The sequence below is a fragment of the Peromyscus californicus genome, unplaced genomic scaffold, assembly GCF_007827085.1.
Source record: "Peromyscus californicus insignis strain IS unplaced genomic scaffold, ASM782708v3 Scaffold_9__1_contigs__length_137607984, whole genome shotgun sequence".
NCBI lineage: Eukaryota > Metazoa > Chordata > Mammalia > Rodentia > Cricetidae > Peromyscus > Peromyscus californicus.
In genome coordinates, this window is record NW_026294617.1 from 114,355,041 (window position 1) to 114,378,665 (window position 23,625).

At 38.0% G+C, this 23,625-nt stretch overlaps 1 protein-coding gene and 1 long non-coding RNA gene across 4 annotated transcripts in view; one reads left to right on the forward strand and one right to left on the reverse strand.

The window, feature by feature from the left end:
• The window catches only part of LOC128105745 (uncharacterized), a 187,420-nt gene that overhangs the window by 103,649 nt on the left and 60,146 nt on the right, over positions 1-23,625 (reverse strand). The gene's annotated exons all lie outside the window — the stretch shown is intronic.
• Positions 1-23,625, forward strand: part of Emcn (endomucin) — a 95,936-nt gene that overhangs the window by 56,172 nt on the left and 16,139 nt on the right. Inside the window, exons 5-7 of the mRNA XM_052731046.1 lie at positions 15,664-15,702; positions 22,659-22,748; positions 22,986-23,039. Of these exons, the coding sequence (XP_052587006.1) occupies positions 15,664-15,702; positions 22,659-22,748; positions 22,986-23,039 (183 nt within the window). The remainder of the gene's footprint in view (positions 1-15,663; positions 15,703-22,658; positions 22,749-22,985; positions 23,040-23,625) is intronic.

Below are 23,625 nucleotides of genomic sequence, written 5' to 3' on the forward strand. Positions count from 1 at the left end.
ATGTATTCATAATAACAAAACAGAGTAAGGAAAAAGCAAGTGATGGTGATGCTGCACGTGTCTCTTGAGTCAAGGATGCCCCCTGAACAGTGGTGTTTAGCAAGGAGAATGGAACAACGGGGAAGTAAACATGATGTGTGTAGAAGAGAAGCTGAAGAACACGTGGAGTTTAGGTTGACTAACAGAGAGGAGGCCTGGTGGTTGAAATCAAAGTGACATATGTAGCCTTAGAGTAGGACTCAAGCTCTTTTCTGTACAAGGCCAAATAGGTCACAGTGAATTCTAATAACTAGTATATATCTTCAAAAGACATGGCATCAACCAGAAGAAATCATGGTGCTAAAGTTCATGACATTTCTTGTAGTGATATATTGTGCACCCCAATAAAGTTTATCTGGGGATCAGAGGACAAAGCCAGTCACTAGATTAGGCAGTGGTGGCACACACCTTTAATCCTATTCTCAGAGGCAGAGATCCGTCTGGATTTCTGTGAGTTCAAGGCCACACTGGGAACAGAGCCAGGCATGGTGGCACACACCTTTAATCCCAGCACTTGAGATCTCATGTCTTTGCTTGGAAAGGACACATGTCTTTAATCCCAGGAAGTGATGTCTGGGCAGAGAAAGGTATATAAGGCATGAGGAAACAGAAACTCACACTCTTGTGGCTGACTTGTTCTGTTTCTCTGATCTTTTAGTTTTTGCCCTAATATCTGGCTCTGGGTTTTTATTAATAAGTCCGTTTAGCAATTCATGTTACAATTTGTCTGGGCAATGATAGGTCTTGGATATGACCCATAAAATCACAGATAACAACAACAAAAAAGACAAAAGGGTGATATTTTATCAAACTAAAAATCTAACTTGAAATGATCATGCATTTAATAAGTTAAAATAATAGGTATATAAGAAACTCAGACAACTCAACAGCAAGAAAACATTAAGAAAATGAGAAAAATACTTAGACATTTCTCAATAAGAAAATAAAAATTGACCAAAAATCTACACTTACTTAAAATCATGAGATATGACCTCATATGGTGATATTTTATTTGTATTAAAATGTTATTTGTATGTTAATAAATAAAGTTCCCTGGGGGTCAGAGCTATTAGCAAGCCATAGGAAAGCAGGGCAGTGGTGGCGTACTCTTGTAATCCCAGCACTTGGTAGGCAGAACTGGGTAAGTCTCTGTGTGTTCAGGGATACAGTCATTATTGGATACACATGCCTTTAATCTTAATACCAATCATGGAAAACCTGGAGGCCTATACAGACAGGCCGTGAGGAGGCGGTCATGTGGTTGGGTTTACAACCAATGAGAAAGCAGAACAGGAACTCTAATAAAGACTTTAACACAGGGGTAGCTCTGGTTCGGAGAGGTAGGACCACTTTAGGAGGGAGGGTAAGGTTTTAGCTCTTAGCTCTCACCTCTTGCCTTTCTTCTTTGCATTGGTTCTGTGTTTTTTATTTAATAAGAAGGTTGGTTACATCTACAACCTCATATATTTTAGAATTGCTTTTATTAAAATGATAAAATATATGAGAATATTGAAGAAAAGAAACCTTGGTAGATTGTTGATGGAAATATAAATTAGTACAAACTGAAGAAAACCACATGGATGTTTCTCAGAAAATTAAAAATAGAATTGCCATATGATATATATATGGATATATATATCTGTAGAATACATATGTGTGGAATATATATGGATATATATCCATATATATTTCCTTGAATATATGTGTATATATATATGCATATATCCAAGGAAATTAAATCTGTATCTGGGAGACATATACTTATTTCCACATTTATTGCAACCACACTAAAAATAGCCAAGATAGCAAACAACCATGAATGCCCTTCAACAGATGATAGACCTAAAAAAAAGAAAAAGTAGTGAAATGTATATAAAATTGAAGAGTACTAAGACTTTACAAAGAAGAAAAACATAGCATGTATGATGGTGTGATGGTATAGATGAACTTGAAGGTTCATTATGCTAAGTGAAATAGGCCTGGGATAGAAATACAAACATTTCGTAACCTTGCTTACGTGTGGAATCTTAAGAAGTTTAACACTTCTGAGCCTGGCAGTGCAGGCCTGAAATTCTAGCTATTTAGAAGGGGGAGGCAAGAGGAGCTCAAGTTCAAAGCTGCCAGCGCTGAATAGTGAGTTCAAGGCAATCCTGAGAAACTTACCAGACTTGGTCTCAGTCTTTTTACTTGTTTGTTTTTTGTTTTTTGTTCTTTTTTTTTTTTTTTTTTTTTTTTTTGAGACAGCGTTTCTCTGTATAGTTTTGGTGCCTGTCCTGGATCTCGTTCTATAGACCAGGCTGGCCTCAAACTCACTGGCTATGCCTCTCCAATGCTGGGATTAAAGGTGTGCGCCACTACTGCCCAGCTGGTCTCAGTCTTTTTCAAAGATGCAGTCAGAACCAGAGGAACAATAGTTATAAGGAACTGGAAGTGGGGAGCAGTTTGGCATAAGTATGACAACGTTCTGGTTAGGCAATGAGAATCAGATCTAGTGCTCGATCTTACAGCATATCATCGTTTAAAATAATAGAATATGTGACTGGAAACTGATAACAGACTAGATTTTACAAATTTTCATCACAAAGCATCTGGTAAATATATGGTATAATCTTTCTGTGATAAATACATATGTCAGTATCACTGGATGACATAGTAATTAAGAGTGTGTGTTACTCTTAGGCTTTCTTAGATCCTGTACTATTTTTCCCATTAGTGTGACAGGTACCTGACCAAAACAACTTAAGGGAAAGGAGTATTTTGCTCAGTGTCACAGGGACCAACCCACAGATACTTGGCTTTGCGTATTTGGAAAAAACATGGTGGTGGGAATATGTGGAGAATGAGACTCCTCATCCTATCGCAGAAAAGAATGAAATGAGAAGTTGGCATGTCCTCAGTGACCAACTTACTTCAGTGAGACTCTCACTTCTATCATTCCCCAAAAATGTGCCAGCTGGTCACCTAGTGTTTAATATATGAGCTTTGGAGGAATATTTCATATTTAGAGTATACCGCCCCTGGGTCCCAAAGGCTGATGGACATCTCAGAATGGCACAATAACCTTAGTCCATCTCCAAGAGTTTCCAAAGTCTTAACAGGTCTATCGCTGTTCAGAAGTCTAAAGTCTAGAGTCTACTGGTATTCAAGGCAATCTCTTATTTGTGAGCCATTTTAAAATCAAAATGAAAGTTCCACGTTCCCAAGATACAATGGTATAGTATGAACATCCTCAATCCAAAAGGGAGAAATTGAGGGAAAGGAAGGATAATATGGGCAAAGCAAGCTGGAAACCCAGCAGGGCAAACACTGAACCCCATAGCTTCATGTGTAGCATCTGTGTTGTAAACTGTGATAAAGTGAGTTCCAAAGGACTCTCCGAAGGTGTTATTGCTGCCCCTATGGCCTTTGCATGTAAAGACCACCGGGCTTTCTTAGGCTGACCTCACTCCCTGTCTGCAGCATTCATCATGTGCCAGACATCTCTAATACTCTTGGGTCTCCACTGTAGCTTTGGATTAATCCTCATCCTCGTTTATTCATCACCCTATCACCCTTGAGCTGCTTACAAGGACTCTACGTGTCTCACATGTTGCTTTGAGTCTAGAGCCTTCATTTGATATCTGGGTGACCCCCCCTGACTCCATAACCCTTGCCCTCTGCATGTCTGTAATATTAGCATCACTTGAATCATACCAAGGTATCAGTTGTGTGACTAGGGGAGCCATGTTGGACTTTAGCTTCCATGGTCTCAGGGTGCCTGAGCGACTAAAACCCATGGCCCTGCACATACATGGCAGCTCACAGCTCTCCTCTCAGGCACAGGCTTTCAAATGAGTTAGAAAACCTTTACCCTTTGGTCCTATGGCAGATGGTACCTGAAGAATTCTTGAGATAGCCACAAAACATTGTATTGTTCCATTGCAAAGTGACTTTAATTCATTTTACTGATGTTAACCTTCTTTGCAGCCACACTCCTCATCCACATTGACCATGCTCCTTTTCTAGTCAAATCTCATACTTTCAAGTTTTTCAACTCTTGTTTTTTTGCTTCTAGCTCTCATTGGAAATGTACCAAAAACTAGCTACATGATATCTATGTCATAGCCTAAGTGCTATGCAAACCTGATGTTTCCTCTACCAAATTAATCCCATTACTTTTTAACTCAACTTCATGTGAAGTGTTAGAAATTATGGGGAAAGTAGACACATTTTTAGCCAGAATATAGCAACCATGGCCTTTAGTTCAATATAGAGTTTACCTGAAACATGGTGAGCACAATCTTGACTCTCCAGAATTCCTGTCAGAATCATGCTCTTTGGGAATTTCACCAGGACCACCCATCAAACATCCTACACTCTCTCAGGCCCATTTCTCTAAACATTTCCAAATTTATCCTGAAAACCAGTTCCAACAACTAAAGAACCACATGGTATCAGATTCAGTCAGAGCAATAATCCCTGTTCTTTGGTGCCAAGTTTTTGAATTAGCTACATCTGTGTGGTTATAACAGAAATCTCTGAGAGACTAACTTAACTGAAGAAAGACTGCTTTGGTTTATGGTTAAATATTTCAGGCCAGAGTCCTTGGCTCCATTGATTCTGGACCTATGATAAGTCATGACATTGTGTTGGCAGGAGCATTGAGTAGGAAGCTCTTTAGCTCACGGTGGGCAAGGACCAGAGGAAGAAAAGAGACCAGAAGAAGGTATTACCCACTCCCAGGAGCTGGCTCCAGTGAGCTACCTCTTCCAGTTGGAACTCACCTCAAAAAGTTTTCAGGACTTCCCAAAACATCTGGGTACCAAGCATTCAAAAAATGAGTCTGGGGGCATTACATTCCTACCATGACAGCCCCCATCTCAAATATATCAAGATTTCATACTAAATGAATTTTTTATATTGTAATTTTTCAAGTTATAAAAACATTTTTCAAAAGTTATCCAAAAGCTAGAAAAATTAATACATTATTAATAGACATGTGCTAGTTATACTTCATCAATTGACACAAACTAGAGTCTCTTAGGAAAATGGAATTTGAGTTGAAGAATTGTCTCTGTCGAACTGGTACGTGAGCATCTCTGTGGAGCATTTTTCTGAATGCTGATTAAGATGGGAGGGCCCAGTCTACTGTGGGCAGTACCACCCCTGGAATGGTGGGTCTGGGCCTGATAAGGAAGGTAGGTGAGCAAGCCAAGGGAAGCAAGCCAGTGAGCACCAAGGTTCCTGCTTAGTTCTCTGGGTTCCTGCCTCAAGCTCTTGTCCTGTTTCTATCAATGATGGACTACAACCTGCAAGCCAAAAAGAACCCTTTTTCCCCCAAGCTTGTTTTAGTCAGTGTTTTGTGACAGCAACAGGAAAGCAAACTCTGCCCAGACATCAAGATTTATCAGCCCACTGTATTGAATTGCTCTGTTCATTCGGAGCCAGCAGTCTTGTGTCTCATATTTCTTTAACATGTGATCCTAAGTGGGCCCTATTCATGGAACAGAAGGTGATTCAAATCATTTAAAAAATACTGCAATATCAGACAAAATATAAATAAAATGTAACTATTTCAATTGATGCAGAAGAAAGGGGTGTCACAAATCCATCACTTTTTCTTGAAAGAAATGCTCAACACAATGGAAATAAAGGAAAATTCCATCAGCACAATAGATTCACTTGACACTTCATAGAGAAGATCATTAGGTTTCCACTCTAAGATCTGGAAGTAAGGAGGATGCCCAGCCTCACTACTTCTACCCCACAGAGCACTCAGAGTCCAGAACAATCAGACAGGGAAAGAAAGAAGGATGCGCAAATAGGAAAGAAGAGGAAAACCAGCTTCAATTCGAGAGGATGGGGTCTACACACTAAACAATCCTAAACAGCCCACAAAAAGAACAGACCAAACAGAAACTAGGGTAATAATAAATGAGTTTAGCAGATAGAAAGGCCACAAAATCAACAAATAAAACTACAACTATGATTTTGTGCACAGATAAGAAATGACTCCCTACAGGAAATTAAGAAAACAAAATAATTTGTCATATGTCAAAATAACAAAATATAAAGGAATAAATCTAATCTAAAGAGCTCTAACTATTCTCAACTGCTTATTGAGATATATAGACTTTGGATCTGTTAAATTTCACTGCATGTTTTTCTTATTTTCAAGTTCTTTCTAATAAACTTCTTATGATAGCAATGTTGACGTCTGATGTTCAAGCCTATAAATACTATTGAAAGAAATGAATCTGATGGATACACAAGGAACACCACATCTCAACTACAGAAAGCAAATTATTTTCTTACGGACGAGGGCTCTTTACTATAATATATCATGGCATGGGGCAAAAAAGTCAACATTTATTAAAAAGTTATCCAGTATTGCATTTAAGCCAGGACTGCAGTAAAACCTGTAACTCCAAAATGCATGGGAAGAAAACAGTGATTCAGATTTGCTCGTTAAACAACCAATCTCAAGAAGATAAGCCAAAAAGGAATAATAAGCCGAAAGAAAGTAGAAGGCATAAAATAATAAAAACAAGTATGAAACTCATGAGCTAAACAACAATAAAATAGGTCAATAAAATATAAAATTGTGGTTTTAAACATGATGCAGCAACAGGAGCTAGGGAGAAAACAAAAAAGAGAAAAGCTACAAAGAAAGTCTAGGAAACAAACAGTAATTTAAAAAGTTAAGGGCCCCAGTGACCCAAGCGCAAATAGTTGAACTCCTGGAAGGAAGAGTGAGAAAGGTGGAGAGAAAAATATTTCCCAAATATGATTTAAAAACTATAGAACAGTGGATTCAGGAAGCATGATGAGTCCAAAATAGAAAAAAAAAACAATAAAGAAACCACACCAAAGATAAAGAGAAAATTTTGAAATAAGTTGTTGGAAAAAAATGACACATTGAATAAAGGAAGATGGGAAATGACAGCAGAGCTTCTTCAGGAACAATGCCTGCCAGAAAACAATGAAGAACATCTTCCCTACTGGAGGGGAAACTGTCACCCTAGTGTTCTGTGGGGACATTTACAGACATGCAGAGCTTGGAAATTTCATGATGAGTAAAAGCATTCAGCAAGAGACAAATACCACCAGACGGAAATTTAGATCTAAATAAGGAAAAGAGTGCTGGGAGTGATAAAGTCACAAGTCGGTACAAAAACTTCCACCTCATTTTATCCTTTCAACAGAGAACTGATTGTTGGACTAAAACCCAGCAAGTGCATCTGAGGCTTAAAATGTGTTTAAAGAATATATATAACAATATAAATACATGTAAACAATAGCATAGGTTTTGAGATGAGAGAGGTCACTATACTGTTGCAAGATCAATAATGGAAAAATTGTAATCCTAAAAGAAAGCTTAATACAGGGGCTGGAGAGATGGCTCAGGTCTGTGTACCAGGGACCCAAGTTCCATTCCCAGCACTCACATCAGGAAGCTCATAACTCTAACTCCAGCTTCAGGTGTATCTGGTGCCCTCCTCTGGTTTCTTGTAACACCTGCACCCATGTGCACATACCCACACACAGATTCACATATATATACATAATTAAAAATAATGATCTTTTAATTAAATGCTCAGTCCAAAAGAAGGCAATAAAAGAGGGAAAAGAATAGACAGGAAGTTTAAAATGTTGGGATCTTCAGCTTTAAATCAAATACAATGATGACAGAAATTATAGTGCATGAAATAAAATGGCTTAAACATTTCTGTTATAAAAGTAAAGGTTTTTAATTGAAACAAAATATATCCCAGCTACATGCAGAATTTTAAAATAAACTTTAAATATTAATTGACTGGTAGTTTAAAAATGAAGAAAGACATCCCAGGATTGCAAGGGCTGTGTTAACATCAGATGAAAATGATTTTAGAGTAAATAACTTGTTGGGTTTAAATAGTGTCTTTTCAGTTCAAACCAGAACAGCACACTGATCATTTCACCAGTACTTTATAAAAAAAAATCTAAACTTTGACATCTTTGATGATGGATTGCTTAGACAAGAATTTTATGGAAGCTCCATGATAGATGTGAATCTAAGGCTCTTGCTAATTAGAGGGATAGTGTGAACACATCTCTCAGTAAAGCAAAGATTCCCTAAAGAGCACATGCCCTTTAATAGTCCCACAAAACATGAATTACTTTCCATTTATAATTGTCCAGATTTTAGATGGCCATTCCTCAACCAACGAAGGATTTTTTTGTTGTGTTGTAAAATAAAGCTGGAAACTTGAAATTTTATCCATTCTATTTGAAAACAGAAAGTGTGTGTTAGGGGTAAAAAAATGAGTTTATTATTCAGAGTGTGGAAATTTATAATATTTAGTTCTGAAGAAGCTTGATGAAAACTGCAAGCCATTTTCAATAAAACAAAACTGAAAAATTATCTAAAAAAACAGTCCATCAGTATAGAAACCAGAAAATATGAATGAATGGATATACTAACTTTGAAAAACTACTATTAATTAATTTATGTTCAGAGAGGTTTTAACACATGCATGGTGACACTAAATGTCCTATACTATACAAATGAAAATACTTTACTAGCTATTGGGCAACTAATGGATGCCATGTAATAAGTACTGCACAAAGTCTAGATGAATTGCAGTGGTCTCAGTAGGTTACCACCCCTTCCCTCTGGAGAATAAACCCATCTACCATGGCAGCACCTGTGTGTGAACCATCTGTGGTTCCTGAGTCAGTTGAATGAAGGTGGGGAATTTTGGGTTTCCTTCATTCATGAGGCTTAGAAGCACCTTCTAGTCTTCATATTCCACTGAAGAAAGCTTTTATTCTTAGTTCTGGTGAAGCATTTTGTAATTCCTTGAAGTACCTTGGGTATGATGAACCATTAGAAACCCTGATAGTTTGCTGGAACTGTCATAGCAATGTTTATACTGTACTTACAAAGTTCTTACAGAATCATAATGATCTACTTACGGGGAAAAGTCTTCCAACATTTCTTAGCATACAAATATCAAACTACTATATCTTTAGCTTGTATTGTGTCACAATGTTTGATTTCTAAAGTCCCTCTTTGAGTTGCTGACTAGTTAATTTTTAACATTGTTGAATGAATTTTGGCTTGAGATTAGGACAGAATTTAAGCAATTTCTGAATTTGCCCTGTGCATAATTCTGCCATTTTGTACTACATACTTATACCTGACAGTTACCAAACCAAGGCATCGTCAACTGGAGACTATTGAAGATATTCTTTGTCTTGCAGTACCAAGGGCTTAACTCTTTATGTAAAAATAAACAAGCACACCCATCTCAATAGTATAAATATGCCTTCATATTTAATAAATGGTAAAATTATATGTATACTAGAGGAATAGGTAAAACTACTTTATTTTGATTTATTAACAATAAATGATTTTATGTCTATTATATATAGCTATGTACATGCAAGCTGTATAAAAATGTCTCAGTCAAAACAGGGACATAAAATGGAAGAAGCTTATGCCACAGGGATTTATCGCCTCCCAAGTCTAGTATCAGAAATTCTATAATCAAGTTTGCATCAGGGTTCCATCTAAAGGCCTGGCATGTGTTCTCACTTCCTTTCTGGTGACTGCTGGCTGTTCTTAGATAACTTGCTTGTGGTATATCACGTATGCTCTGTACCATCACACCACCTTTTGCCTTTGTGTCTATACATCAGTTCCTTATCATGCTCTCCTATCCAGTCTATGCTTTCACTCTTGTCAAGACATTTGTTATGGGATCTAAAGCCTACCCTAATCTACAGGAATCTCATATCAATATCTTCGCTAAATTGTATTTGCATAGATCCCTTTTCCAAATCAGGTCACAGATTCTATATCCACAAAGCTTTTGGAGGGATGTCACCATGAAACCCACCTCAGACCGGGGACCTGTGTTAGCTCTCAGTGCACCTAGCTCTGTTGCCACACATTCACCATCTCTATATAGTCTTGGCCACTGACATGTGGTTCAAAAGAAATACCAATAACAGTGATTCTTGTGGGCCAGCACCTGAACTGCACAGGCATTACATGTAGATTTATTAATCTTCTCACCCTGAGTCTCCAGTTTGGGACTAAGGTGTTGAAAATATGACATTCTCTTTGATTCTCTTTTCATTTCTTGTGCTATTGTGGTTTGGGTTCCACATGTGTCCCTTGAAAGCGTGGTCCTCACGAGGCAGTATGCAGAGGCTGGACTTTTGGGTGGTGATTGGCTCATGCAGGCTCTGGCCTCAGGATGGTGTGTTACATTTATGGATGGCTTTGCTGAAATGGCCTCTGCCAGCTTGCTCCATTATGTTCCACCATGACACGCTGCCTCACCAAAGCCCAAAGCAACACAGCCTAGTAACTGTGGACTGGCACCTCCAGAACCGTGAGGCAAACATGCCTGCCTGCCTTCATGTTTGTCTCACTTGGGTGGTTTGTCACAGCAGAGGTAAGCTTCCATGTGGGTACATTTTGTTAGTTTCTGCAAACAAATAGGAAAGAGAGATGGAAGACGGGAAGGTAGGCAGCACTGGGCAAGTCTAACACATGGCCTGTGGGTCAAGCATAGCTGAGAATACAGCTGAGCACACAGTTGGAAACTTACTGAAAACATTAGGGGACATTTTTGAGATTTTTTTTAAAAAATTGTAACTCAATTGAGCAAAGGTTCAAGTGTAGATCATAACTTCATATCACAATATCAAGAGATATTTTGGTAGGAAATGCAAATTTGGTGTTTTTAACCAGATTGGAAAGACATGCCCAGAAATCGTCAAGAAAGGAAGGTCATTATTCCTTCTCCCTTGAATGAAGTCTGATATGGCTGAGGAAAGAATACGGAATAAGTTTATGGATTGGTGGTTCATTGCAAATAATTACGCAATAAGGAAATTTAATTGCTAATCTATTTATTGTATATAAATGTTATCATTAATAATTTATACTATAATTGTTATACATTTCTGTTTTATAATGGTAGTGTTTATATACAATAAAGATATTAGCAAATAAACTTCCTTATCACAGAATTGTTCATGGTTTAATGTGGAGTTTACTGCTATACAAAAAGAGTTCATTTCACAGTAACTGAGTAGACATTTTGTAGGTCTACTATCTGACCTTGTGAATGAGCTACACCCAGGCCTTTGTTCTGTAAGGCACCACACCTGCCTTAAGACAAAGGTGTCTCTGATCATGCCCAGAGAATGTTGGGTTAGTGGTTATAAGTAATGATTCTTAATTCAAAGGGTTTAGTTAATAAAAAGAAAATTAAATACAAACATCCATTTGTGTTATGGCTTTGGGTCAGCTATGGAACTCCTCTGAGCCTTAGGTTGCTCATCAGAGCACTGGTTCTCAATCTCTGAGTCATGACCCATTTGAAAAACCTCTATCTCCAAAAATATTTACATTACAATTCATAACAGTAGCAAAATTATAGTTATGAATTAGCAACAAAAATTTTATGGTTGGAGGTCACCATAACATGAGGAACTGTATTAAAGAACCAGTTGTAGCATTAGGAAGGTTGAGAAGCACTGATCTAGAGAATTGTTATAAGATAAAATCTGGCGTGTGGATATTGCTCAGTAAGTAAAATGTCTGCTGTGTAAGCATGAATACCTGAGGTCAGATCCCCAGCACCACCCTATAATATTAGGCCTGGTTGTATATACCTCTAACTTAGGGCTGGGAGGCAAAGACAGGTGGCTCCCTGTGCCTGCTGCGTGGTCTATGTAGCCATTGGTGAAGTCCAGGTCAACCAGTGAGAAGCCCTGACTGTGGTGATTTTTTGTTTGTGCTCTAACAAATAAAACTTGCCTGGAAATCAGAGTGCAAAGCTAGCTATTAGAGGCCGGGGACTGGTGGCACACACCTTTAATCCCAGCACTTGGGATCTCATGCCTTTGATCCCAGTATTTGGGAGGTACATGCCTTTAATTCCAGCATTTAGGAGGAAGAATCAGGAAGCAATATGGCTGGGTGGAGAGAGGAAGTGATAAGGAGGGTGGAGACAGGAGCTCAGCCCCTTTCAGTCTGAGGATTCCTAGAGGTAAGTAGTCTTCCTAGTGGCTGGGGGCTCTGCTTCTCTGATCTTTCAGCTTCCACCCTGATATCTGACTCTGGGTTTTTATTATTAAGACCAATTAGAATCACACTACACCTGACTCAAAACCTAAAGTGGAGAGCAATTGACAAAGACACTCAACATCAACCTCTGAACTCCACAGACTCATACGTGGACAAGCATACCTTCACATACTGGGACACACACACACACACACACACACACACACACACACACACACGCACACACATATACAAATTGAAACCTCATAGTATCCCCCATGGTCATTAAATGGAAAGGAAATAACATCCTCATTGGATGTTCCCTTCAAACCATCATAGAGAATCTATCACATTCAATGCTGTCATCTATCATCCTACAATTTAGAAATCATTAATTTGTCTGATTGCCAGCTCTGTCAATGCTACTTTATGAACCGAGTCATTTACCTGTGACATCCAGTCAAGGGTTTAACCATAACTTTCCCCTTTTGCAAGGAGGGGAATCTGCAGAATAATAGTCTTAGTCACATGCCCTAGTTTAGACAAACCAAAAACAATCTCACGTCCATGTCCACTGCCTTAGTGTCAGATGACAGAGTAATACAATGGAAATTGCTCATAGCTTATTTTCCAGTAGAAGTAGATAATCATATATTAAAAAAGCTCTATATATTCTTGCTCCTGCATTTAACATCACATTTTATGTACCACTATAGTGTGTTATCTGTAAACACAGTCTCTGCTGTGGAATAAGCAAAGTTATTTATTGTATTGCTGGTAAAGCTTTCTGATTTCAATGATAATGTTTAAGTTTAGCTTTGGAAATATATTTGCAGTTTTTAAGACCACAGTTTCATATTGCAGGATCAAACTCAACAACAGACTTCAACAGTTCTGTCTTTTACTGATCATCCAACTGAGAATATTAGCAAAAGCCTCCCATATGCATTTGTAGTTTGATTTCCTTCGTTTCCTCTACAATCCGACTGTGGCCTTCTGACAGCACATATGTGTCCTTACAGTTATAAATAAAGACCAGAGATACTCACACTTAGCCATATGCCATGGAATTCATTTTTACTGAGATTTTTGTATCCTCTAAACTGAGTCTAGGTTAAATGTTGGATTCATTTAAAAACAGTTTGTTGTCTTCAAACTATTTCCTCTATTTCAAGAAGGAAGCATGCATTCCTTTTTGTTTTCTTTTGTTTTTCCTGAAAGTACTGGAGGTCAGATCCAGGCACTGGGCATGCTAGGCAAGCACTCTTCCACTGAGCTATACCCAAATTCCTGATTTATTGAGAGACAGTCTCATTACGAAGCTCAGTCTAATCTCAAACTTGTGATCCTCTTGCCTCAGCTTTCAAAGTGATGGATTTATGGGCTTGTTCCATTATGTCCAGTCATATTCTATTCTTGATTAAGTATTGAAAATTGCAGAATTTTGTCCTCAGTACTTTATTCCTCCATGTACAGATATATGTATGGACTTTGACCTCGGACTATTCAGAATTCATGTGTTTCTTTACACTCCAGCAAAGTTTCAGGACACGGTTACAAACAGTTTTTATCTATTTTACATTCACATAAAATTATTATGCATTTTGGAGGCTAAAAGAAATGCAAATAAAAGAGAGCCAGAAGGTTTTGTCTGATTCAAGCTTAAAATTGTTCATTCCCATACAAGTCTATCATCAGGAAAGGTTGTGACCTGATATTAATAAAAGGAAGAAAGGGTTTTGATTTTCTTTGTATTCTAATCCTAGCTGCTAATAAATATTTTAACTGCATCTCCCAAATGCAGCATTATGCCACTTTCAAAAGTGTTTTAATTAGTTATCAAAGCAGGAATTAATTATATAAGCTTTATACTTAGAATATTTAGGAAGAGAAAAACTGTCTCTTTTAGTAGATGTGTTTGGAATTGAAGTCCTGAATTGTCATTGTGATTCCACCTTTAAGACAGTAATTTGATTTCTCTCAGCTAATATTTGCAGTTCTACAAAATGGGAATAATATCTTTTATAAACATCAAATTTAAAACTCACCATCCTTTTCCATATACCAGAGACATACTATGGCATATTCTAGGGATAGGTACTAGAATCACAGATCTATGTAAGACAGAAAATCTATCCTCAGGGAAACACAATCCAGCCACCAATAAGCCATTTTTCAAGCAGAAAGTAAATGTTACTATAGTAATAAAATTTCAGTGGAGCAAATCAAGTCAGGAAACAGGCTGGTGTGAAAGGGGGTGCAGAAACAGTTCAGTAAGGTGGCTTGAGAGAACCCTGAGGCGCGGGGAAAAACAAAAGAAGCCCAGGTCTGGAAGAATTCTGTATCTTTGAACCTTTGGTCTGCCAACACCAGGTACAATGTGGAGCATAAAGAGGGAGCTAATGGGTCAGAGGACTGAACAGTGAGGTAAGGTTCCTGATAGTCCATGAAGACTGGCCAGCCACACTAAGAAACAGGCAAGGGCTGGTGAGTCAAGATTAACTTTTAAGAGATTTTCCTAGGCGCTCTTGGGAGCTACATGAATAAACTTTTACTCTAGAGCTTCAGGATATATCAAGGCACACAGAAAAGGGTTTTCAGAAGGGCTACTGCTTTCTGGCCTTAAGCAACTGGGAGACGATGGTCACTTGCACTGATCCAAGAAGGTGGGGGAAGAGGTAGGTTGGAGAACACCATTCAAGGGATGTGTTGAGTTTGAGATGCTAATGTTGGCAGTTGAATTGAATATACACGGGACACAAATAGTTTGTAAATGTTATTAGGAGCTCTCTGATTCTTGCATCTTCCCCAGATGATAAGATGCATCAGGACTTAACAGGACGATAGCACAGGTTAGCCCCTTCCGCATAGTAATGGGAATACCTGTGGTTCACTGTGTTATGTTTAGGTATTTCATTTGTAAGAGTATGTAAAAATAACTGGGATCAAGCCAGAGAAGCAAAATATGCCCCCTGCCTATTTTTCTAAATAAAGTTTTATAAAAATAGAATTATATGCTTTCTTTAGGAATTGCATGTGGCTGAGTTCCTTATATGTGTTCTTTAGGTATTGTGTATGGCTGAGTTCATTATGTGCTTTCTTTAGGTCTTGTGTATGTATGACAGAGTTCACACTAAAAACCAGAGCTGAGAAGTTGCAGCAGACACTTCATAGCATACTAAGCCTTGAAGAGGAAGTTACAAGCCAGGTAGAAGTTACAAGGCTGGTGGATCTCTGTGAGTTCAAGGCCAGTCTGGTCAACAGAGCTAGTTCTAGGACAGCCAAGGCTACACAGAGAATCACTGTCTTGAAAACAAAAAGAGGAAGTTACAAGTACCTATGATGATACCATGAGGAAACTGTTGTTTAAAAATTAAGAAAAGGGAAGAGACCAAAAAGTTAATTGATTCTTGTTCTGAGGTTTCCTGGAATCATAAAGCTCCATGATTCTATAACTTGAGGGACAAATGTATCTAAAATAAGCTGATGTCTATAAAATTTACCTTTTAAACAACTGTTAAACCAGATATTACATTCAACATTTAATTTTAGTGTTTTTATTTTTCCCTTGAAAGCTGAGAATCAGAATTCAATCAAAACACCAGAAGTGCCAGGTAAGTTCATTTTCTCTTCTCTGAGTATTCATCAAATACCCGAAGAATGCGACCACCTAGGTGTTTCTATATGCACACACATATGCGAGCTTGAAAGCAGGGAGAAATAGAAAACAATACAGGACAATTAAATGTTAGGAGGCATCAAGTTTAAAAGCTGAAAGTAGGAATACCAAGGATAAGCCTGAGAACTCTGGTGGGGTAAGCAGAGCCAGTCCTGGGGAAAAAAACATGCCTACAAATGTCTTTACCCAGTTCTGGCTGTTGTAGCATGAATCTTAAAGAGTCTTATTAATAAAATCAAACCTGAGGCCAGTTATTGGGGTGAATGCTGGAAGGTCAGAGAAGCAGAACAAGCCACAGCCAACCTCACCTTGCTAGTTCCTCAGCTGATCCTGTTTCCTCAGACTGGATACTTCTGAGTCCTCATCCAGAATGAATCTCAGCTGAACTGCTGCTCGAAAGCCTGAAAGCTTAACCAGCCAAATGCTGCTAGCTTCTGGTCTTCATGCCTTATATATCTTTCCTTTCTACCATCACTCCCTGGGATTAAAGGCTCACTTTCTGGGATTAAAGGCGTGAGTGCTTTAAAACCATGCTTGGCTGTATCTTTGAACAGGTGGATTTCTGCCTCTGGGACGCTAGGATCAAAGGTGTGAGTGCCACCATTTTCTAGCCTTTGTATCTAGTGGCTGTTCTGTCTCTGACCCTAGATAAGTTTATTAGGGTGCACAATATTTTGGGGAACACAATACCACTACAGGCTGTATTGGTCAGTGTGTCCTCTCAAAGAAGTACAGTCTCTTCACCTACTTTTACACAAAATCTGGTCCTGACATCCAAAAGGATGTTGTAAATAACAGTTAAAACCTAAGAAGTTCTCATTTCTGACCACCTGACTTTTACTCTGAATTAATGTCCAATAGTGTCCCTAACAAGATGGAAGTTGAGGATCTCCACTGAAGATTGTCTTCTGACCTTCATATATGCCATACACTCATACTCATACTCATACTCACAAACATGCACATGCACACTTCATATATAAACAAATACAAAATTTAAAATGAGCATATTTTAGAAGATACAAAAAAGACTGGTGTTTCTAAAGCAGGAAAAGTCAATGTTCCTACTCAAGGCTATGAGGCAGAGGGATTTTCCTCTTTATTCTACTCGGGTCTTCAAATGATTACACACTGGGGAAAGCAACCTTCTTCATTTTGTTTATCAACTCAAGTATTAACCTCAACCAAAAACATCCCATAGTAAGACTTGGACCAATGTCTGGGCCCCCTGGAGGTACATATGGATAACCATTACAATGGTATGTCAGTTCTCCTGTAATGGCCAGCACAATTTATAAAGATCTCTTGGTACCCCTCTTCTTCAAACTTGTGTTTTAGAACTATGATTACATGTGGACATTAAGCTTGGTAGAAAAGCAGAAGCAAGAACAGACAATATATGACCAACCCTCCAAATCATTAGAAAGGAGGAAGGGCCATGTTCACTGTGCTCTCCACCTCCAGGAAGCTGTAGAAAGTGAGGCATGCATCAACTCTGTGCAGAGTATAGTCCATTGAGTTCTCTATCTTTCAGTGACAGAATGCTGACATTTCTACTCAGTGAGGACTCACTCATGCTAGGAATATACCTATCAGAAGCTGTCTAGAGTCTGTAGCTCAGGGTTTTATAATATCAAAACAATTAACTGACTTGAGAGCTTTCATTGAAATATTTGCTCTATAGCCTACTTACAGTATGATCTTGGGAGGATGTTTAATCTCTCTGGGCTTCAGTTTCTGCTTTGAAAAAAATGTGAGCAATAACTCAATAATAATTGAAACAGTTACTCCTTTTAAACTGTTTAGAATAATATCTGATATATAGTGCCCCATACAAATTTGAAGTAAAATCCTTTTTAAATATTTTTATAGATATATTGATAATAGCAGAGAGAACATTTTAAACCTTTCAGAATTCAAAGAACAAATTTTATTAACCTTATGGGTAATTACATATAAGCAAATAGAATAGTCTTACTTAAAAATCTGTTTAAAAATCTTACTTAAAAATCCTACGGAAGAATAGAAGGGAAATAGAGATAGTTTTTGAGTGTATTTAACTTACACTTTCTCTCACTTACTCTCAGACATGTTTGCCTCATCTGCCTGAGCCACACTATCTCTCATTCTTTTTTTTTTTTAAGATTTATTTATTTATTATGTATACAGTGTTCTGTTTGTATGTATCCCAGCAGGCCAGAAGAGGGTGCCAGATCTCATTACAGATGGTTGTGAGCCACCATGTGGGTGCTGGGAATTGAACTCAGGACCCTTGGAAGAACAGCCAGTGTTCTTAACCTCTGAGCCATCTCTCCAGCCCCTATCTCTCATTCTTAAAGCACAAGATTAAATATACTTTCTCAGGGATAAAATAACCTGAGACTTATGGAAGTACTAGTATCCTGCTTTGTTTTTTCTTGGATCTCATGCATAAGTTTCTGAAATTTAATAACTATTTAAACTGGATAAGAAAGGGGAAATCCTCCTCCCTCAATATCAACTTCTATAGAGTTATCTAAACTAAATATATCTCAGTTCACATTTATTTACAGGTAAGAGTATGTTATGTCTCAGGTTAATTACCTTGATGGCTCAAAGCAAAAGGATGGATATTTGAGATAAACTGACATTGCTGTAGGAGTTATCCCAGTTCAGTAATGTAAGCTCTGAGGAGATGCAAACTCAATCTCAACCCCTCAAAGGCAGAAAAACTCTCCTCTGGTGTTCTGTCTATTAACTGGAAAGAGAGTTCCATCATGGGTATATGCACATAAAAGCTACGAAAAAGAAAGAAATCATGTGACAAGAATCTAAGTTCTTAACGCTGTAAGAACATTCAATGATCCTATCATCATATCCTCCTCTGCGTGCATAGCATTCACTATCTGAATGATGTATGTTCTAGTTGATTTTTATAAAAAGCCATTTTATTTCCGATAATGGAAGTCCAGCATAGACTCTCTCCTTTCCCTGGGTGTCAGGATGTTTGACACCCATCCTTGTGGCCAACGTGAGTATCTGTACTTGTGTAAGTTTGCCTTGGTTCTTATTTCCTGATTCTGATTTATTCACCCACAGGATACATCATTACTAAAGCTTCTCAAATCTTTCCTTTGCTGTGAAGAGTAGCTTATTCATAAGATTTCATAAGAGGTGGCACAGGCTCACTCATCATGACCCTTGGAATACTCTTATGTTTGTTCTTCAACCCTGGTTTCATCTGGATCAGTTTGGAATCCCTCAGCTGTATCTCACACTGTGCTGTCCTTCCTTCAGTATTTACTGTTAGGTACAGAGTGGGCCTCTATTTGTGGTTATTATTGAATGAATACAAAAAGAAACAATGTAACATGTCAGCATGGATGAGGAGGATCTCACACAGCTCCATCCTTAGATTAAAGAGCTACAGGAAGTTAACAGATGCTCGGAAGGGGGAATCAGTTTTCCCCAGGGACAAGATTCTTAATTTGTTATCTAATACCAAGCGGTCAACACTAAAAACACATAAGCAACACTAAATGGACTTAGCAGATTTTATTTATATATTTATACACAGGTATAAATATAACAATAACTAAAGGGGGAAAAAACAATGGAGATAATACCTGAAAGTAAGTCGGAGAAGCTATTAGATAGTAAGAGGAATCTGATGTGGAGAGAGGGCAGGAGAGGACAGTTGAGTGGAAGCCTTCTAGTTTGACATTCATGTTTAGGAAGTTTGAGAAAGATCATCAAGGAATCCTCTAGCCCAAAAGCATCTTGGGAGGCATTCACAACTCTCAAGAAACAGTGGGCATGATTGTCCCTGCCAGGCTGACACTTGGCTTTGATGAGCCTTGGGGCAGTACAGCCTCAGGCCAGCACAAGGTGGAATTCAGACAAGTGGGGAACCTCAGCCACCTACACTTCCATAACTTCAGTCCTTTGAAGACCATTCTCTAGTCAAGTCTGATTCCTTAGAACACCAGTAAAGTCCCCTGTTAGTAAAGTTCCCAGTGACATAGCAAGTTACATGTATGTAGTGACACATGACTTTGATCTCAGCACTCTGGAGGCAGAGGCAAGCAGATCTCAGTGAGTTTGAAGCCAGCCTACTCTACATAACGAGTCCAAGACAGCCAAGACTACATAGTGAACCCTTGTCTAAAACAGCAAAAAGTACCACTGCCAGAAACTATGAGCAAACTGTGAAGACATTTCAGCAGAATAGGCTTGGCTCGAAGAGAACTTGCTTCACATAGCTTGCTCTGAGTGTTGACCTGAAGTGTGTAAATTGCATTTAAATCGTAGCACAATGCCTCTAGAATTCAATAACCATTGCAGTCACCAAAATCAGGACACATATGCAAACTGTGTGATCTAAGAGTGACATGTTTTCCAGCTTCTTCCACTCCTGACTGGAGAAAAGAAATACCGAAAAACATGGAAATGTCTGAAAGCTCAATTTCACACAGCTAAATTCTGAATTTTTAAGGAAATTAGATGAACTCTCTTTAGTTGGAAAGTTCAGCTTTCTAACAGGCATAATCATACATTATAGCAATATCATACAGCATATACTACATGATATTATATAATTTAAAATAACCATACTGGGGCTAATTATTCTCCTAGACAATTTAAATTTATTCTTTCTTAATCTTTACAGCAACAATACGATGTAAAACTATTTTAACCCCTTTTACATATAAGAAAATCAGACAAAAAGAGGTTAAGTAATGTGACAAGCCTCTTCAGGAAGGGAGTTTTACAGTCAGAGTTTAGCTGTGGCACTAGCTTTCAGAATCATGTTCTTAACTACTGCATTTCCTTCACCCGACCCTTCTCTGACATTGGTACTGTGGTAGAAATTTGTGGTAGCAGGTTTTCAACACAATGAATGAAGGTCATCAGACCACACTATGAATCCCTCTGTTATAGTCACAGAGAGAATAAACGTTAGGCTCACAAGCTTTGTCTAAGTACCATTCAGTCATATGATCATGCTAAAGATAGGGTTTCTCAAATTGTGGGGCACTAATACACACCATAACAAGTACTTTTAATTAAGCAGAAAAATAAAAGGAATGCAAACTCCAAATACAGGTAAACACACAGGTGTGTATGCGTGCGTGTGTGTGTGCGTGCGTGTGTGTGTGTGTGTGTGTGTGTGTGTGTGTGTGTGTGTGTGTTGAATTCAGAAAAGATTTCTTAAGTAAAAATTACCGTTAAAAGGAAAACAAAAGTAGAAACTTGGAAGTTTCTGTTTAAGCAGCGCTGATCATTCGTGTAAGAAGGGTTAACATGGCAATCTTCCGGGTCGTGGTTAACCCATGGTTAAGGGTTAACATAACAGTAACTACTGGCCCTGGGTGATCAACACCTTTTAACTCAGAAAGCTTGGTGTGGTGTCATTTGAATCAGAAATAATCACTCCTAAAGCAACTCTTGGCCTGAACATGAGGAAGAAATGAGGTGGGATATGGAGTCTTGGAAACTAGCTGTTGGTAAATCCCAAGACCATTGGTTATTCAGTCAACCATCTTATCCTCTTCCAAAACACCCAAAAGACTATTCATCCCCATGCAGTCCTTGACACTGAAAATCACAACTAACAGTACCAAGCTTCCAGCTAGCTCCCACTCTTTCACTTAATATTCCTTTTTTTGCCTGCTTTGTGCACTAGGCTGACATTTCTCTTTGTTCTTATGGGCATGTATCTAGCTCCCTCCCACAGATCTCTTGCCTGGCAAGCACAGTGTAGACTCTCCACATGATTCTTCCCCCACAGAGCATACAGTGTGTGCTGTGCTGTGGGTGGCAAAGGAGGAAAGAGCAGCCATGGCAGCCCTAGAAATATCAGTCTCACGGGTGTAATTATACAGGGCCTCAGAACTCCTAACAAGTCTTAAGCAGAATGAATGTCTCAGTGTAGGGACATGGGCAGCCTTGCTCTAGTGCATACAGGCTGAAGCAGGAGCTACGTGGGAGGTATGGTGAGCATTACACCTTTTGCACACTGGGAGTTTTGTGGAAATATGAGCCAGCAGCTATGATAGAAAAGAGAACTTTCTACCACGAGAGACAATTCATTTTCCAAAATTCTAAATTACATTTCATTTCATGATAAGTGTGACAAAATTATAAAGCATTCAGTGTTTGTATTTTCTTTCTTTTATTGATATGCCATGTATTATGTTACATATATTAAGCTATGTTGTCTTACATTTTAAAATTTTCATAATTTTTATTCATCTTAATAATCTGGTTAGTCCTCTGATTGAATATGGCAGACATTTCCCTCAAAGGAAAAAAGGTTATGGTCAATGGAGAAGAACGAATCAAACAGCCATTATTCCATGGAAGATGTTCTTATGGCTACAGAGCTTCACAGAGGGAAATCAAAGAGTCTCCATTGGTTCTCCCCCACTTCTCATCAAAGCCTTCATAGGGATCTTTTTTTCTTCATCCACTGTGAAATACCATAAAACCTGAAGTTTTCTGCATTTACATCTATTTTAAGCATATGTAATGGACAAAACACAGTTTCCCAAAGTTAAAAATATCTGAAAAATGATTAGTGTTTATCATAGATGTACATCTTGCAAGAACCTCCTGATTTGAGTTCTGTGCACTATGGACTAGAATATGAGACTTGCTCAGATTTTCTTGGCCAGTTCTGCTCTGGACAACATGATACTGATATCCAGTTTATGTGATGTCAAAGTCAATCATTTCTCCAGAAGAAATACATGGAAGTCAAGTTCAGCAATACTGTTTTATACATTCTATTATATAAAACAAAGTGTTTTTCCAGATCTTTAAAAATGCAGACTGTTTAAATCTACAAAGAAATCCAATATGAAGACTTAATACTATAAACTGAGTCTGGGTTTGTGATTTTTCCTATAGTTGCCACTCAACTGCCAGATGCCTTGCCTAAAACCACCGTGTTACCCTCAGCATCACTAACAACTGCAAAAACCATCTCACAGCTGCAAGGTATGATTTTTCATGTACCTGAAGAGAAACTTATTCTATTTTACTGTTCTTTATGAAATGAACACTATCCATTTTGATTTTCAAAACAAAGCTCTTGCATGGTGAGGGAAAATCTTGCATTTGTAACATCATAACTATAAATCATGGGTATTTCCTTAAATGGGAGTAGAGGGAAGGTTATATGGATTAACATATTTATCAAAGGTGGCTTTTTTGTTTTCTCTCTCAAAATAACAGACACTGAAGATGGGAAGATCACAGCCACTCCATCAACCACCCCCTCTTACTCCAGTGAGTAACATATAAATCTCCATTCATGGAAATAGACTTGCAGAATATGCAAATAAGAACAATGAAAGGGCGGGGTTAAAAATCCCCCATACATCTGATTGGAATTACTACACCATGGCCATTTTCTTCCTTTCTTTTCTTTTTGTTTTTCTTTTTCACTCTTGTCCTAGTGGTAAGCAATTACCAAAAATGACAAATAATGACTTGGTGTAACTGTATTCAGCTACAAATCACAATACTAATACATTTTATCCAAATCATCATGCCACATCAACATATCCATCTTCATTTGTCAATTGAACATTCTTAAAGTTATTAAATTATAAAAAACAATTATTTTTTTCACCTTGATGAAATTTTATAATATAGATGGCAGTTAATTTTATTTTAACTTGAACATATATAAGCAATATAAGACCTTAGAGGTGTGTTAAGTCTGAAAAAATAAGTAACAGTTCAGCTGTTCCCTAAGCAATTAACAGTAAGATGAATGTATTTGAAGCTGGAATTATAAATGATTATCTTTGGTTTCAGTAAAACCGTTTCATTAAAAAGGTATCACAGAAGGAATTGACATATTGATTCA